This window comes from Pseudochaenichthys georgianus, chromosome 12 (assembly GCF_902827115.2).
Source record: "Pseudochaenichthys georgianus chromosome 12, fPseGeo1.2, whole genome shotgun sequence".
Lineage (NCBI taxonomy): Eukaryota > Metazoa > Chordata > Actinopteri > Perciformes > Channichthyidae > Pseudochaenichthys > Pseudochaenichthys georgianus.
The window spans coordinates 6,036,291-6,053,903 of NC_047514.1; the positions used below are offsets into that span (position 1 = coordinate 6,036,291).

The 17,613-nt window shown below is 39.7% G+C and overlaps 1 protein-coding gene across 1 annotated transcript in view; it reads right to left on the reverse strand.

Moving 5' to 3' along the window:
* LOC117456532 (probable flavin-containing monoamine oxidase A) overlaps positions 1 to 17,613 on the reverse strand; it is a 114,529-nt gene that overhangs the window by 53,879 nt on the left and 43,037 nt on the right. Inside the window, 2 exon segments of the mRNA XM_071205079.1 lie at positions 9,780 to 9,847; positions 9,850 to 9,876. Coding sequence (XP_071061180.1) covers positions 9,780 to 9,847; positions 9,850 to 9,876 — 95 coding nt within the window.

Here is a 17,613-nt window from a genome sequence, read left to right on the forward strand (position 1 = left end):
ATCTAGGATAACACCCAGATTCCTTGCAGTCTGGGTCGGGGAAACAACAGAGGGGCCGATGTTGATAGTTAAGTCAAGAGAGGGACAATCTTTTCCCGGAAGGAAAAGCACTTCAGTTTTGTCAAGGTTGAGCTTGAGATGATGAGCGGACATCCACTGAGAGATGTCAGCTAAACAAGCAGAGATGCGTGCGACGACCTGGGTCTCTGAGCGGGGAAAGGACAGAATTAATTGGGTGTCGTCAGCGTAGCAGTGGTATGAAAAACCATGCGGGCTAATGACAGATCCGAGCGAGTTTGTGTACAGGGAGAAGAGGAGAGGACCAAGAACAGAGCCCTGAGGGACCCCTGTAGTTAATTGACAAGGGTCGGACTCAGACCCTCTCCAAGTAACCCTGTAGGTGCGGTGTTTGAGGTATGAGGTGAGGAGGGAAAGTGCAGAGCCTGAAACTCCAAGTTCTTGGAGGGTGCGAAGGAGGATCTGATGGTTCACCGTGTCGAATGCAGCAGACAGGTCCAACAGGATGAGGACAGAGGAGAGGGAGGCTGCTTTAGCAGTGTGCAGTTCCTCAGTGACAGCAATGAGAGCAGTTTCTGTGGAGTGACCTGCCTTGAAACCAGACTGGTGCGGATCCAGAAGGTTGTTCTGATGGAAATAACGGGAGAGTTGTTTAAAGACAGCACGTTCAAGTGTTTTAGACAGGAACGGGAGGAGAGAGACAGGCCTGTAGTTTATAACATCAGACGGGTTGAGAGTGGGTTTCTTCAGGAGAGGGTTTACTCTCGCCTCCTTGAGACTGTTTGGAAAGTGACAAGTCCTCCAACTCATACGACCAAATGGGTCGATTGTTTAAGCCCTTATTACGACCAAATATGTTGTTTGTTCAAGCGCTTAATACGACCTATAATTACGTTTTAAAATTGTCGGCCTCTAGTGCTCCCGTTCAATGCAAACGTTACAGAGGGTTGTTTATTCACAAATAACCCTCTCTGTAAAATCCTAAATTGTAGGATAGTTTGGCCATTAAAACGCTTTATGATTAGATTTCTAGCGAGAAGTATATATTGTACTTTTAGAATCCACGTCCAGTCGATATGTAGGATCTATAGTTTGATAGATATTACGAAGATGATTTGAGGTTTCGTCAGGAGAACGTGTATATGCGGCAAGCTTCCATGTAAAGTTACGGGTTGAAAACAGTATTTCCGGTCTCGCCGTTTTCATAATAAAACCAATGATCAAATGATTTAACAGTGATATCTGCACTACTCATCCACTAAAAAACATCAGTTTATCCTAGTTAATTATACGACATTAATTGGTTTAAATTGTGTACAATGCTTTTGTGTTTTTCCCATAGGTTTTTCTCTTTCGATTCTGAGAGACACATTTCTGTTTTCAGAGGTTTTGATAGGCTAAAATCACGCCGCAATGCACGTCGGGATATAGTGTTTATGTGATATGAAATCGGAAAACATTAAAAAAATAATAATAATACTTTATTCCGAGTGTTCTTGCTTTTCTCTTTGAAAGTCATCACATAACGGCATTGCAATACACGGTTCGGCTGCATTAAATATTACATATCTGCCCTAGATATGTATTTATAGAGCCCTGATCAGAAGACCTTTTGACAAACTGGAAGAGATTCCGCCAAAACTGAATACATGACGTGGACCATATATATATCAACAATTAAACAACATCTTCCATTTCTTTTCACACAATACGTCTCCTTGCAGTATCAACACTAATTCAGCTGACTTTTATATTTGATCCAATTAGCAGATAGTCTGTATTTACACCATAACGGTGCACAGCTGATAGAAAGGGACTTTTTTGTAGTTTTTAAAGATATTACTGATTTTCTGATTTACCTTTCCAACTCCTCATGCAGTTGACTGTTACAGGTCTATACAAGTTCATGGTACAATGCATAAGCTTCACATCGAGAGACTGAAACTGTATTTTCCTTTAACGTTCTGTTTTAATTTCCCAATAAAGTTTATAGTCATATTATGTACGATATTATTATGTTTTATTAACTAGACCACTGGTCTAAACCGCAACTCCTAGTGGTTAAAGCACGTTATTGAATTTAGTTGTTGAATAAGTTATATTTGATGAAAACATTTAAATATTAAGAGTAGCCTACATACAAAATAGGGGTCAATGATAGAAATATAGAATGGAAAATATCAAGAAGATACTGTAGTGATCTCTACAATAAAACAGTTTAGTTCAGGACGTCCAAAGATATTAACAGGAGGATGTGCAAAACAGACAAACTGATAAAGCTGAATTTTACTCAGGTGTAACTAAAGTCTGATTTAAGGGTTGTTTATATTTCACATCATTAATCATAATCTGCAAAGTAACACAAATAAATGTAGTAGAGTAAAAATACCAAGTTAACCTCTGAATTGTAGTGGAGTAGAACAAAGTAGTACATGCTGCTGTAACAAAAACATTTCCCAACTTGGGATCAATAAAGTATCTTAACTTAAGATGATCGATGGCTACTGCCATATTTGCTAAATGTGCATCTGAACCTTGACAAGTGCATGTTTCAGGCTTATCAATTAACAACAGGAGGGGTCACAGACATAAGACCAGCTGTTAAATAAAGCTCTTCTGACCTTAGCTGTCATGTGGTATTAATGCTGCCCATTATGGACACAAGCAATTTTCACCCATGTATTAATTATATGTTTTAAATTTGATAACACCAATGTGTTTCATATCCCCTAAACCTCCAGGGATGTATACAGTTTAATACTGGCAACTTCTAATTGTGGGAAATACGAAAACGTCTTTTAAAACTACATTTCCCAGTAGAGACGTGCCATAGAACATGTTGCGAAACACACAATAGCCAGCAAGTGTAATTCTGGGGGGGGAGGGCCGGGCTGGACCCGTCCAAGTCCAGTTTTGGATAGTTTGGCGTGGTTCCATTCCATTTCAAAGAGCTGTTTGACAGCGTAACCTTGTCGCACTGCCACTCCAATATCCAATCACAGAGCTTGAGGGCTAATCACGGGGTTTGTAAAGCAAGGCGGATGTTGTAGTCCCAAACGATAGCTGGGGATTCTGGGTAGTGTAGTGTCTTCGGAAACTCTGTAGTGTCTAAACTCCGAAAAAACCATTTGTTTCTCCGAATCGAAGGTTAAAAACACAAAAGCATTGTACACAATTTAAACCAATCAATATTGTGTAATTAACAAGGATAAACTGATGTTTTTTAGTCGATGAGTAATGGAGATATCACTGTGTAATCATTTGACAGTGTGGGGAATACTTCCGGTTTTATTATGAAAACTTCGAGACCGGAAATACTGTTTTCACCCACGCTAACTTTACATGGAAGTTGCCCCATATACAGTACACGTTCTCCTGGCGAGACCTCAAATCATCTTCGTATATCTATCAAACTGTAGATCCTACACATCCACTGGACGTAGATTATAAAAGTACAATATACACTTCTCGCTAGAAATCTAATAAAAAAGCATTTTAATGGCCAAACTATTCCACAATTTAGGATTTTCCAGAGAGGGTTATTTGTGAATAAACGACCCTCCGGAGCGTTTGCAATCGACAGGAGCATGTTGTTTCTTACACGACCACTAGAGGTGCTACACTTTAAAACGTGACTATGGGTCGTATTTAGCTGCTGAACAATCAACCTATATGGTCGTTTTTTGTAGGAGGACAGGCTGCACTATAGATATGCTATAGCTGTGTCAAATAGTTAACTTTGGCAATTGGTGTTGAACTGATAAGTTTTGATAAATATTAGTGCTACGTATCATATACTGTACATTCACTTTTGGATAATAACATGGGTAATCCTTCAAATTGGGGAAGTCTGCGATCAGATTAGAGGTGAACAGTGAAGTGCATTCTGGCACTTTATTGTAAACAGGCTTGTAAAGTGTGTGATTCTGATTAATAATCACACCCTTAATTTTCACCTTGCTATTTTAATAGGAAATAACTGCATGTTCCAAATACGAGCCACGCTTCTGGCAGAAAAAACATGTCATATTTATAACTGCAGTTAAGGCAGCTCTCCAATAATGACTGAAATAAACAATATTCTAGATCAGTGACGAATGCCTTTGTTTATTTAGACTCCATATGTCTCTTGGCAAGCCACCAAGGCAGAGATCTAAGCGCTAATTACTTTGTGTTAATTACATTAGACACATTGATTCCAATAACAAGTTAAACACACATTTTGTTAATTAATTTTGTGGTTGTAAAGTACAAAATGGGAAAAAAATAATGCAAGAAGCTCTTTGTAGATTCGTAAATAGTGTGTGCCAAATGAGATGAGAGCTGTCTCCATAGGCTTTATATTTTATTAACCAGGTGAAAAAAATCCATATTTTATAACAATGTTCACTCACTTCTGCTGTTGGGAGGCATTTTTCAATTTCACACGAAAGATCATTTCATTACATTTCATTTGTATTTGTCCCGCTCATGGTACGCAAAACCAAATGTACAATAATTGCCACAAAACATGACTCTACCATTGAGCGAAAAGGAGCAGGGAGAAGAATAAAATCTTATGTGACCTGCCCCTTTCTAAAAAAAACAAATAAATACAAATAGATGGTCAGGCCCTTCATAATACTATTTTATTTTTATTTTTCTTCACAGCCAAACATAACAGTGTCTTAGGATACTAAGAGAAACACAAAAAAACAAATACTTATTTCCCACTTGACGGTTAACGGAAAGAAACAAAACAACACCAAAACATCACATGTATAAGGAAAAGAAAAGTGCAACACCCTCATCTGAGTCCTACTGGAGAAGAAGGTGGAAAGCGACGCATGATGATAATAATAATAACAACAACAATAACAATGGCAATGGGACCCGCAAATACAGAGGAGACATCACATCAAAGACATCAAAAACATGAAGGACCAGAGTACATAGACTTATTCACATTGTGCTTCATATAGTCCCATCTTTCTTAATGTATACAACTTCTTTAACTGAACAATATATACAATTCTTTAGATCCTTGTGTTGAGAATTCCACAATTGTACACCAACTACCGAAATACACATTTGTTTAAGAGTAGTCTTTGCATATGGATGCTTAAAATTGAATTTCCTTCTGTGGTCTTCCTTGTCTGATCCAAAAACAAACAACTGTTGTAAATATACTGGTAACATTCTGCTTTTTGCCCTGTGCATTACTGATAATGTCTGCAGCTCAGCTATGTCTTTGAGTTTCAAGAGTCCTGACTTAAAAAACAGTCTGTTGGTGTGTTCTCTTGAGTCAGCTTTATGAATTATTCTTACTGCCCTTTTCTGTAATATTGATAATGGCTTTATGTTGCTCATATACGTGTTGCCCCACACTTCTATACAATAAATGAAAAATGGCAAAATGAGTGAACAGTACAACATCCTCAATGCCTTGTAATGTAGACACTTTCGTTTTAACATGTGCTATGTGTGATTTCCATGTCAGGTTTTCATCCAGCGTCACACCTAAGAATCGAAATTCAGAAACCCTTTCAATAAAAACTCCATCAATGGACAGTGAAATGTTTTCATCTTTTTTTCTATTAGCAAAAACCATAAACTTCGTTTTATTCAAATGTAGGGTTAACTTATTTTCATCAAACCATATTTTAAGTTTGACCATTTCATGTCCAATACACTTTGGTAAAATGTTTAAATCATCTCCTGAACAAAATACATTTGTGTCGTCTGCAAACAACACAAATTGCAATAATGTTGACGTTTCACATATGTGACCCGCTCTATCGAAATCAGTCGGAAGTCGCAACGGCTCATTTAAAAATAAACGTGGATTTGCGTAAAAAAATTGTTTTTCGGGGTTCGGGTGTTTTGTTTGATTTTAAATAAACAAAGTCTTGGCTTTCAGAATATGAAACTTGTTTCGGATTCAGATGATAAATACAACTTTGAAGCTTGTAACGGCATAATTACAAGCGGAGGACGGAGTAACTTGACGTCACAGCAGACATAACAACAGCCGGTGTTTCTCGTGAGTGTACACAATACACAATATACACAAACGCAAAAATACACAAACACACACACACACACACACACACACACACACACACACACACACACACACACACACACACTCGCAAGCTTCCCCCAGACCAGTAATCCAAACAAAAATGTCTTCCCTCCGTACTACTTTGATAATTTGCTCCGATAATAACCAATCGGATCGATGGATTCCAGAGAAGAGGAAACTTTGAAGGCCTTTTTCTCAAAATGATGACTCGGTGACAGTCATTATATAATGTGACATATTTCGCTTAATATTTGGAGTACAAAAACAATCCTGATATCATTAAAAAGCTAGGAATCTCCTCTTTCCAACAGTGTATACAACTCAAAATGTGTCTTCGGGTCAATGCGACTGATTCCGATAGAGCAGGTCACATATGTCATTGATGTACAAAATAAAAAGTTTAGGCCCTAAAACCGAGCCCTGCGGGACACCACATTCTATGTTCATACACTCTGATGTACTACCAGCAAATTCTACATATTGTTGTCTGTTATCTAAATAATTTTTTAACCAATCTAGAACTACTCCTCTCACTCCGTATCATGTAATTTAAAAAATGAATAGGTAATGGTCTATGGTGTCAAATGCCTTTTTTAAGTCAATAAATACACCTATTGTGTATTTTTTTCTTTCTATAGCTGTTGTAATTTATTCTGTTATTTTCATTAAAGCTAAAGCTGTAGATCGATTTTTCCTAAATCCATACTGACTCTCACTCAGTAACTCATTTTTTTCAACAAAATTATCAAATTTTTGGACAAACAATTTCTCAAGGACCTTTGAAAATTGTGAAAGCAAGGACACTGGTCTGTAGTTGGTAAATTGGCTTTTGTCCCCTGTTTTAAAAAGTGGGATAACTTTAGCTATTTTCATGCTATCTGGGAAAATACCTGTCTGAAATGAAATATTAAAGATGTAGCTTAGCGGTTTAATTATGCAGTCAATAGTCGTTTTCACTATTGTCATGTCGATCCCATCACTATCTGTCGAAGTCTTATTTTTGCATTTGTCTACAATGGATCTAATTTCAATTTCGTTTATCTCTCCCAGAAACATTGACTGCAACACTTTACTTCCCCCAATTCCGCCATCCTCTTTTTGCCCATCATGTTGTTTTGGAATAGTCTTTGCAAGATTAGGTCCGACATTTACAAAAAAAGAGTTGAATTCATGTACCACTTCATTCATGTTTTTTACAACCTTATTTTTGTCATCAATGAAGTGACTGGGCAGGCCAGTGGATACAGATGTATTTCCAATAACATTATTTAAGATTTTCCATGTGCCCTTGATATCATTTTTCTTTTCTTTTAACATATTATTATAATATTCTCTTTTTGCTTGTCTCATTATAACTGTCAACTTATTTTTATATGCCTTGTATTGCTTTTCAATTGCCTTTGTCCTACATTTTATGAAGTCTTTATAAAGGTTATTTCCACATAAAGAGCCACACCCCCTCCTCTCTTATTGGTTCTGTTGATATGGTGTAGCACGTAACCCTCAATTTGGAAATCAGTGACTTCGTCTTTATTTAGCCAAGTCTCCGATATGGCTATTACTTTGAATTTACTTTTAAATGTATGTAGGTATTCAGTGATCTTATTAAAGTTTGCATACAGACTCCTGCAGTTGAAATGTATTAAAGAACATGTATTTTCAAGTCCAACATTGTCATTAAATTGATCATCGGTATAATATTTACACGAGTCACTTATATGATTAAACACATGATTCTCTGAATCGACATCATAATCAAAATTGTACATGTTATACTCTGTGTTGTCAAATCTGGAAAAGATTCCGAGTGGCTCAGTCATGTATGTGTTGTTATTGTTTTCCATGTACGTCTGCAAGGAGTTAACTCCCTCCACACTACCTGTTCATTCCTTTGCTCTTTCATGCCGATCAAGCGAGTCAATTAATGTCTTTACGTCCGACATCAGCTCACATCCTGGGGTTCTCCGGTTCCTGTAGCGGTGTGTCTGCCATCCTGAAGCCTGAAGAGTAGACTCCAAGTCCGGTTATCCTGCTGGACTCTCCATGTTGACACCATACTCCAGTAGACCCTGTGCCGCATCTTGTGGGTTGTTAAACACCCTGACTTTTCCGTTTTTCTCGAATAATTTCAGTTTAGCAGGGAACAGAACGCGGGATTTGATGTTTCTTTCCTGGAGCTGCTTCCTTACCTGTCTGTATTTTGCGCGCTCCTTGAACACTTGGGTGGTGAAGTCCTCATCAAAGAAAATCCTGCAATCTTTCACCCTAATGTCCTTCTTTGCCCAGGCGGCTTGTAGCACCCTTTGCCTCACGTTGTAGTTTTGGAAGCGGACTATTATTGATCGGGGACGGTCGCTGTGCCCAGTGAGATGCTCCGTTGCCCGGTGTGCTCTCTCAATGGGAATTTCGCCGCTCACATCCAGTTTCTCGCGCATTAAGTTTTCCACAAAGTCCATCATGCTATTTCCCTCACATTTTTCGGGCACTGAATAAATCCTCAGGTTGTTCCGTCGTTCCCGGCCTTCAAGTTCCTCACATTTATTTTCCAGTTGCTTTTGCATGCGTAAACTGTGAAGGAGTACTTTTGTCATACCGATTTCACGGTCTTCATTTTCTGCGATTCTTAATTCTGCTGCATCCGCTCTTATTTTCAGCTCTCCGAAGCCTTCTCTCAAGTCGTTTATTTCCTCCTTCAATACTACAAAATTCCCAGCAGTTTCCATGTGGAATTCTCTGATTTCTTTTAATATTTCAGAGAGGCCTTCCCCTCCCTCCTCAGGTATATTTGCCTCAGGCGGATGCATTGTGCCGGCCAGTTTCTGTTTTTCTTTCTGGCTGAAACGTGTTGACATTTCCCTTTCCTTTTTCTTTACCTTCTGTAAGAAAAAAAGTATTTGCGCAGTCAACCCGCCCTTTTGTTACACTCTCAGTTCCCGGATTCCTACAAAATAACTCAATTGTTTGCAGCGTGTTTTCACCTCCGCACCAGCTAGGCAGCCCTAGCTGAGTCCTACTGGAGCAGTCACAATGTTGATATTGATAGACTTTCAAGTGTTTTTTAAGGTCCTGATTAGCTGAAACATATCTTAAGAGTTTATGTGGGGGTTATTGAAATTCAGGGGCCCATTTAGCTATATCTGCACAATGAGGTAATTTTGATTATTATTAACATCCAATAGTTTCAACCCATGCATACGCCTTGCAGGAATCACACTTATCTGCAATTTGCAAGCAGAAATCAATTGTGAAACGTGACACAGCCAGCATTCGCTTGTAAGTACTGCTTGCAAATTGCTTAGATGAAATGGGCCCCTATTAGCCGTTGTGAAATGTTACAATTGACAAGCATAATTGTTATTATTATAAAAATTGTATTGACTGTTTCCAGTGCACTCACCCCTCACAAATGCTGTTTTCTATGTGAACATATTTGCAAAACAGCCCATGTGTCAGTGTGACCAATTTAATAATCCACCATAACAATCGAAATCGATGTTACTCTTTATGGATGTGAAGTATGAAACATGTTGTTCAGAGGAAAACACTTTGGGGATGAAAGATATGTGAAAATATGTAAAAAGCTGCAACAACTGTTAAGACAAACAAAGTCGTTGTTTAAAATGAATGTGCCTAATTTGCATCCTTATAACGTTATGCAAATGTATGTCCACATTTAGATTTGTCTTCTGTTACTCACCGTCTGGTATGGTAATATGAATTTTATCATGTAGCCCACCGGCATGTTCTGGGTAAGGAATTCTCTGTGGGCAGGGCTGGCTGGTAGTGGATCTTTGCTGTGGGGAAAACAAGAGTACACCATGAATCTCAACAACAAAAAGCTCCTCTCAGTCTCCTTTAATCCATCTTCCCTCTTCTCACCTGGTTAACTTTACACTATAACATTCCAGACAAATCGATGCTTTATTTTTAGAGACCTAATAAAAGAGGGAAATTGAAATAAGTGAAGAACGATGGAACACTTGAGCTTATCCCTCTATTGATCAGGATGGTTTTATCTTGAAACATTGACTTGCATTAATGGCAAAGAAATCCCCATGACCTAATGCTACTCTGGCTGTGGCTCGGCTGCAGGGAACTAATTGTGTGTCTTACATCTGTAAAAGCTCTATCTGACTGATGTGAGAGCAGTCAAGTGTCTTCATCAGTACCGTTAGAGGTACTGTAAGTCGTGCATGCAAAGGAGCCAAACCGTTTCTCGCTCTGGCAAGTGGAGCGACATCTGGCCAGAAGCCAGGCTTTTAACAAATGACCCAGTGGAAGATGTGAAACATCATTTAGAAACTGTCAAGGGCCCGTCAGCAACCTCAAAATAATGCCCGTAATGCTAAACAAAATTGATGAGCCCAGAGCCATAACATTGAAAATCACTGACATGATAAGTGACTCCAAACTAATTTGACATGGTCACTTAGACGTCTGAATGACAGCAGTGTACACATGACTTAAGACCTGTCAATGGGTGTCATAACTATAAAGCGACTTGTTTTGACACCAAAGCTGAAAGCAGGAAATGCCTTCCACCTCATTATTTGCTATAAGTGTTGATGGCTAGATTAAAAGTTTTCTAGCATCTTACTCATTTGAAAGCTAGAGTGCAATACACTGTCCTCCACTCTAACGTGCACACATCTGCTGTGACACTTTTGTGGAACTCAGCATCACAGTTAAAAGGAGATGACAAGAATAAACAGGTTCAACATAATGGCAGTTTGTATAAATACGATCAAGCATATCAGTCTGATACCCTGTGAGCTCCAAAGGCGGCTTTATGATAAAAAAAAGTGACACATCACTGCCTGTAAACAGACATCAGTGACAAGGCGGACTATTGTCAAGCATTCTTTCTGGCATCTAGCAATTTCGACAGAGTTTGACTTTGCTCTCGAAGCAGCCACAGGATAAATACTGAGGATGTATTCTCTCAATAGAAGTGGAAGAAGCACTTTAAAAAATGACAAAATCATCAACATCAGTCCAGAGTTTGTTGTTATGTCGGCATTCATTCGAACCGAGCACACAAAGCATACAAATGGATACACACATTGTTTGATACTGGCAACAGACAAAATGTGAGAATTCTCCAAAAATCTAACTTGGAAAAGGTTGAGGAGAAGCATATTAAATGTAAGCCATGGTAGTGATTCGGAAGTTGATCTAATGCTTTGATCCAGACTAAAATATGAATTCCTGCTGCTCTGTCAATCCCCTGACTCTTCGTGTTTGTCTTTGAGTGAAAAAAGTTTGACGGATATGTTTATATCCGTCAATAATAATTAGTGGGTTATATATCCCAACGCCGTTATTTTTGGCAGTAACTAGTACTCTAACGCATTACTTTTTAAATTCAGTAACTCAGTTACCGTTACTGCGTTACTTAAGTACAGTATTTGAGTAAATGTACTTAAATACTTCCTGTGTCACATGCGGAGACGGGCTGTGGGCGTGTTTGTGTTGTTTACTAACAAGACTATCATGGCGGCGGCGGAGCTCAAGTCTAGTTTCTCACTATTTCACTTTTGTCGAGCACAAAGAAAATAACGTTTTAGTTAAATGTAAGTTGTGTCCTGGCGGGTCAAAGAGCCTATCTACTGCCCAAACCAGTCATTCAAATCTCTTAAAACATCTGCAAAAACAACATGCTGGGACGAAGCTAGTAGCTAAGACCACAGAGACTCAGCCGACGCCACTCCACCTCCACCTGCACCGAAGCAACAGCGGCTGGATTTTAACCAAGGGACTGCTAGCCAGGGAAAAGTCGATAAAGCCATTGCACGGTATGTTGTAGAACACATGCAGGCTATTGCTACAGTGGAGTCACCCGCTTTCAGGGAGCTAGTTAGCATGATAGCATGTCCGGGCGGCACACGGCATATGAAACGGAAGACTACCTGGAGAAAGAATATACAAAAATGTAAAGCCAGCTAATATCGATGCTATCCAGATTGCATGTCAAGTTGATCAACAGATTGTATTATTCTCCAATGCAATAACAGTACTGAAATGAAGGCTATAAGGGCATTAATATAATGGGAGCCCTTTTTTTAAGTAACTAAAACGTTACTTTTCACAGTAACGCATTACTTTTTGGTGTAAGTAATCAGTAAAGTAACTGAGTTACTTTTGAAATGAACTAGTTACTGGTTTTCAGTAACTAGCACAACACTGGTTATAGGGTTAGGGTCCATGGTGCCAAGTTGACAATCCTGCTAACTTTATTAATCTATTTACATTAGTGTGACGATAATTTATAAATGTAATGTATTATTATTATTATAATGCTGAAAATAGTGTTGTTAAAATATCTGAACCAACTGTGGGAGAGATTTACAGGACATTTGATATGCCCATGTCTCCTTCAGGATAAATTGAAATTACTTCAGTCGCCCACTGACTTCACCTCCAGGGCAAATCGGCTAAAAATGTCTATTTGTGAAATATATGAAATACATTGCACATCATTCCTATCATCTTCAGATTAAGCATGCTAAAATGCTTAATATAATTAAACATGGAGGTGTTGATGTTGGTAATTAGCTCAATCCACCACTTTTCCGCAGAACCACATTTTAACACACACAATCAGAACCTGCTAACACTCCCAGATCGATGGACAGGTCTTTGGATATGCAGACTAATGCTGCAAGAACTAAATGGACGGTATTATTGTTATGTGATGCATCTTACTTCACTTGGATATTTTTATTATGCAGAGTTAGACACATTTTGCTTGAATTACTACCTCTAGGTATTTAATCAGCCATTTTATTTATAATGATGTGATTTATCTCTTGGATATCATCAGTAACCTAAATCATTCGAGGAATAAGTATAATTTGACTATAGTGGATGAAATGTAATAAAAGTACAGGACATTGGTTTAAACATGTGACACACGCCTCATCTGCACCAGCCTGAATTGAAGTACTCTTATTTGACATTTCATCAGGCAGCGTTGAGCATCGCTGTGTCATCTTTGGCTGCAAGTTCAAGCACATCTAATGCCTCCAGAGCAATCTGTACAGCTACTGGTTCCTGACCCTCGACACATCCCCGTCCCTATAATGGTTTCCTCGAGTTGTTTCACCATCTTTCTGTCCGTCTCAATCTCACTTTCTCCTTTTAGCATCCTGTGACATTTCCATGCTGCCTCACTCCCCTTCTTGTTAATGCCCTACAGGACACCGTTGACATTGCTTTTTCAATTTCCTGTCACCGACCAGCGAGTTACATCTGGGCCTTTAGCGAGGGGCTTTCGAAATGTCCAATACGTTCTCACTCAGAACGTTCACCTTAGCACACAGGCAATTTCAGCGTCTTTGACTGTCAGAAGGATGAGGAAAGTAAAACACATGAAAAGCCACTCAAATCAAGACATAAGATCAAAGGGATGACGATCCAGAGATGCTGCTTCCAGATTGCAATTTACAAAGAGCAGTACACACAAAAAAACTTTAATGGTATGACAATAAATAAAGCTAGCCAGAGCGTACATTTGCTTCGTGGCTGTTCCTGTGTACAGCAAAGCACATGATGTAGCAGCTTGTTGTGAAAGCATAGAAGAAGAGGCAATTACATGCGCAGCCTCCTGCTACAGTAGGAGTTCGACGGAGATGATGGTCATGTGAAAAGCCTTCACGTTAGACTTCAAAGTGTCAACGTTTCAATCCAAACAATGATATGAGAACTGTTAGGAGATTTGGTAGACAACTTGTCCACTTTCTTAAATCTCCTCGCGTTCCTACACGAGCCATTATCTTACAGGAAGGAAACCCAGAACCTACAAGTAACCGTTTAACAATAATCCACTTTAATGGTAATATACAATGCAATACAATCAAGTACAATCAATACAGTACAAATTACATACAGTTCTGTGGGATCCCACATTTACCTGATACTCACGTGAGCCAGCCAGCCAGCCAGCCAGCCAGCCAGCCAGCCAGCCAGCCAGCCAGCCAGCCAGCCAGCCAGCCAGCCAGCCAGCCAGCCAGCCAGCCAGCCAGCCAGCCAGCCAGCCAGCCAGCCAGCCAGCCAGCCAGAGGAGAAAGAGACCGAACACAGTGGGGTTTCTGTCTATATCCCTCGCTGACCCAAGGAGGAGTTATCTGCGCCTCCCTTCCAGACCAGTGATTGGCTGCCCAAATTATCATCAACACCCCACATCTTAAGTCCCCAATCCCAGTGGCTCAGCTTCCTTATCACAGGGATCTGAGATGACTATGTCAACTCCACACCTTCCCCCTCTTCCTTTGTCCTCACAAAACCACATGTTAGCAGGCCCAAAACCAGCCCAGTTTTCTACACAAATCATTTTCCCTTTTTAAGCATCTTGATAGTTTACTAACCTGAATACATACAAATATTTCTTTACAATTCCCTCTTTTGCACTCTTAAAAAAGAGAGTGCAATTTACACAAGGCACTTGCAAAAAACTGCATCCTTGTCTGCTGAGTCTCCATACTTTTTATTCTCAGTGTCCACAGTGAAGGGCACTCCGTCCAGGCTCTCGTTGCAGCGGAAGCAACCGGGGCGGTAAGACTTCCCCAGGGCCTGCCGGCCTGCATGTCCATGATTAGATGTCCACCTGCGTTACACTTGTCTGCAGACTGCTGGAACCCAGAGTACAGAAATTCCTCTTCACAGAAAACCCTTCCTGCGTCATAGTAGAACGCCTTCCCTCTCAGCCTTCGACTACAGGCGCTGCAGGTGAAGCAGCTGTCATGGTAGAGGCTGCCCATAGCTTGGCAGGCCTGGCTGGCTCCATACACCGTCTTGTTGCACTTAACCCACACTCCTGTTTCAGCGGAGAGTGGAGTCCCCTGTGCCGTCCTGGCTTGCCGTGTCTTTGTCCCCTCTGATCCGCTGATGGCGGCTTCCGAGTCGATGCTGAATAGATGTCCTCCCGATCTTCCTTCTCCGGTCCGATGATGATGCCTCCCGGGACGACTGCTGGATGGATGATGGATGTCCTTCTCCTCCAATCCGCTGATGACAGCCTCCGAGTCGACCTCCCTGATGAGAGCCCGATCCGTCCTGATGTCGTCTAGGGTCCTCGCAGGTGTTTTCCCCCGCCGCACACTGGCTCCGCACAGTGGTACCAGTTGTCCCCCTTTTGGCATCAACAACCTGTGTGGAGAAATCTGATACAAATCCCTCAAGCCTACGCTCCGGGCTCTGGGGCCCTCGGCTGTTTAACCCACCAGTGCGTGGCAACTTGGAGCCTGTTGGTGGGGTGTCTTAAAACAACAGACGTGTGTGCACAGGTTTTCTAAATTAATTGTGCTGCTTCAGAATCTTGGACTGTGCCCACTAAATAAGAACCCCAACATCTTTAGGTAAACTAAATAACATATTTCAATAGCTCTGAATTTCTGACAAGCATCTGTATTTATTTTTAAATGAAATCCCTGAGATCCCATTAAAAATCTAAAAATATGATTTGAACTGCTAATGTTTCTGGTAAAGAAACACACTAATCTTATGGATTCAAAAACAACCAAAATCACAATACTAACAAAGTGAATGGCTTCCTGGTGATACTGCTTCTACCCGTCAGTGCTTAGATATTATCCCACTGAAAAAATGAATACAGAATTCCCACCAACTGTCATCAAATGTCTTTCTAAATGTAGATGAAATGTATATCCCCATAATGACCTAAACAATAAAGTCTATGGCTTTTACTTCTTTACCAGACTAGTTACATGATGTTGTCCAAATCACATTGTGTCTCATTACATTACTATGTTTTAGCTTAACTGTAAATATGTTCTTTCTACATTTCAAACCTCAGTTACTTTAATACCTGTTGAAACATTAGTTGACACATTACTCACCGGTCAGCCTCTCCAGTATTTCATTCTGGACTTACATCTCTCTGGTAGCCCCTTGGCCACTGATTCTCTACCTGTGCTACCTGCTATAACTCAATCAATACTAGAGACATGTCAACATTCACCAAACAGCCTCTTATCCCCAAATATGGAGCAGGTCAATTCTAAAACTGTCAATCAATGGTCAGATTGAACAATGGAGTTGGGCAGCAGGTTCCTTTCCGTCCCTAAATGAAAAATGTACATTGTAAAGTTTACACTCCCCCTTTTTTACACATTCTCTCATGTGTAAACAAAACCTGTATGGGAAGAAAACCTTCAGGTCATAATGGATTATAAGACAATACCAAACATTTTTCCCAGTAAACACTTGAGAGTGTTTCTCTCCATCATTCAGTCCTAAAAGAAACAGAATTCCAAATTTCCTAGTTTGAGTTTCACATTCTGCAAACAGCCACCTCCTGTGGGAGTGAAACATCATCAACCAGATTAGATACGGTTTCCCCTTTTGTGCAATGTTAGGAAAGCTCTCATTTCACACATTATTATCACACAAAAATAATGTGTTAGTCCAAAACATGCTTGATTAGTCATCGTTTCAAATCACGCAGTTGCACTGATCAGGTGCAGACATACACACACTCACACTCACACTGTCAGGTTGTAAAGTCAGGTCTGGTCAGGTTCACCGCAGAGTCAGTCATTGACAGTGCCTTCCCAAGTTACCCTGTCGGTCAGGGTCAAAGGTCAGTTGGTCTCCGTCTTTTTGGCCATGTGTTGTGCTCTGCAGAGACTTTGATGTTCCAGCACAGGCCAGCATCCTCCGTCTATACAAATCTGTATATATGGAGCACCATCATTTATTAATTCACAATTACAACTATAATGTTCAAGATATCTCCAACCCCTCCTTGCTGTTTCCCACATTCCCTGAAAAGTGTCTAGCCAAAAAAATGTCACTTCCTTATTGTACTATTACTATTACTGCAATTCATTTACACCTAATTAGTATTAAAATGACTAATAGATCTATTTCAGAAACATGTGTACCTCACTATCTTGTGTCAAAACATTACTAGGATCTGTAAAGCTCTGCTATTTATTCCATAACTCATTCTATCAATTTATCTTCAATTCTGGTGCACTTAAAGAACAATGTTACCCTCTTTCACAGTGCGTGGAACTCTGGGTGTCTGAACATGAAACCAGTACCTCAAATTGAAATACTATATTTTGTTTAGAACCAGCTTTCCCTTCAACATGACCTATATAAATAAATATTTATCTGATCTTATAGAGCTGTTACTAAAACTCTCCCTTTGAACTGATCAATACTGTAACAAATTAAAACACTACCAAATTCACACACGAATAAAAAATCCAGTGCATACTTCCTTCATGCCCCCCCCCTTTTTTTTTATCAGTGTGTATTAGACTGATTTTTCACTTCCCTTTAATAGTTCCCCTCTTTTCCGCTATTTTTATTTACCACTTGACTAATTTATGGTCCATACATCTTCTTATCTTCACTTATTTATCAAGTCAATTCAAGTTCTTTACAATACATTAGTAGATACCTTGTGGAGTCTTCACAATAACTAATCCCCTCTAGGATATGAAATCCATTCATCTTCAAGCAGATACTATGTCCTTATTTATGTTTTGTTCACGATAACA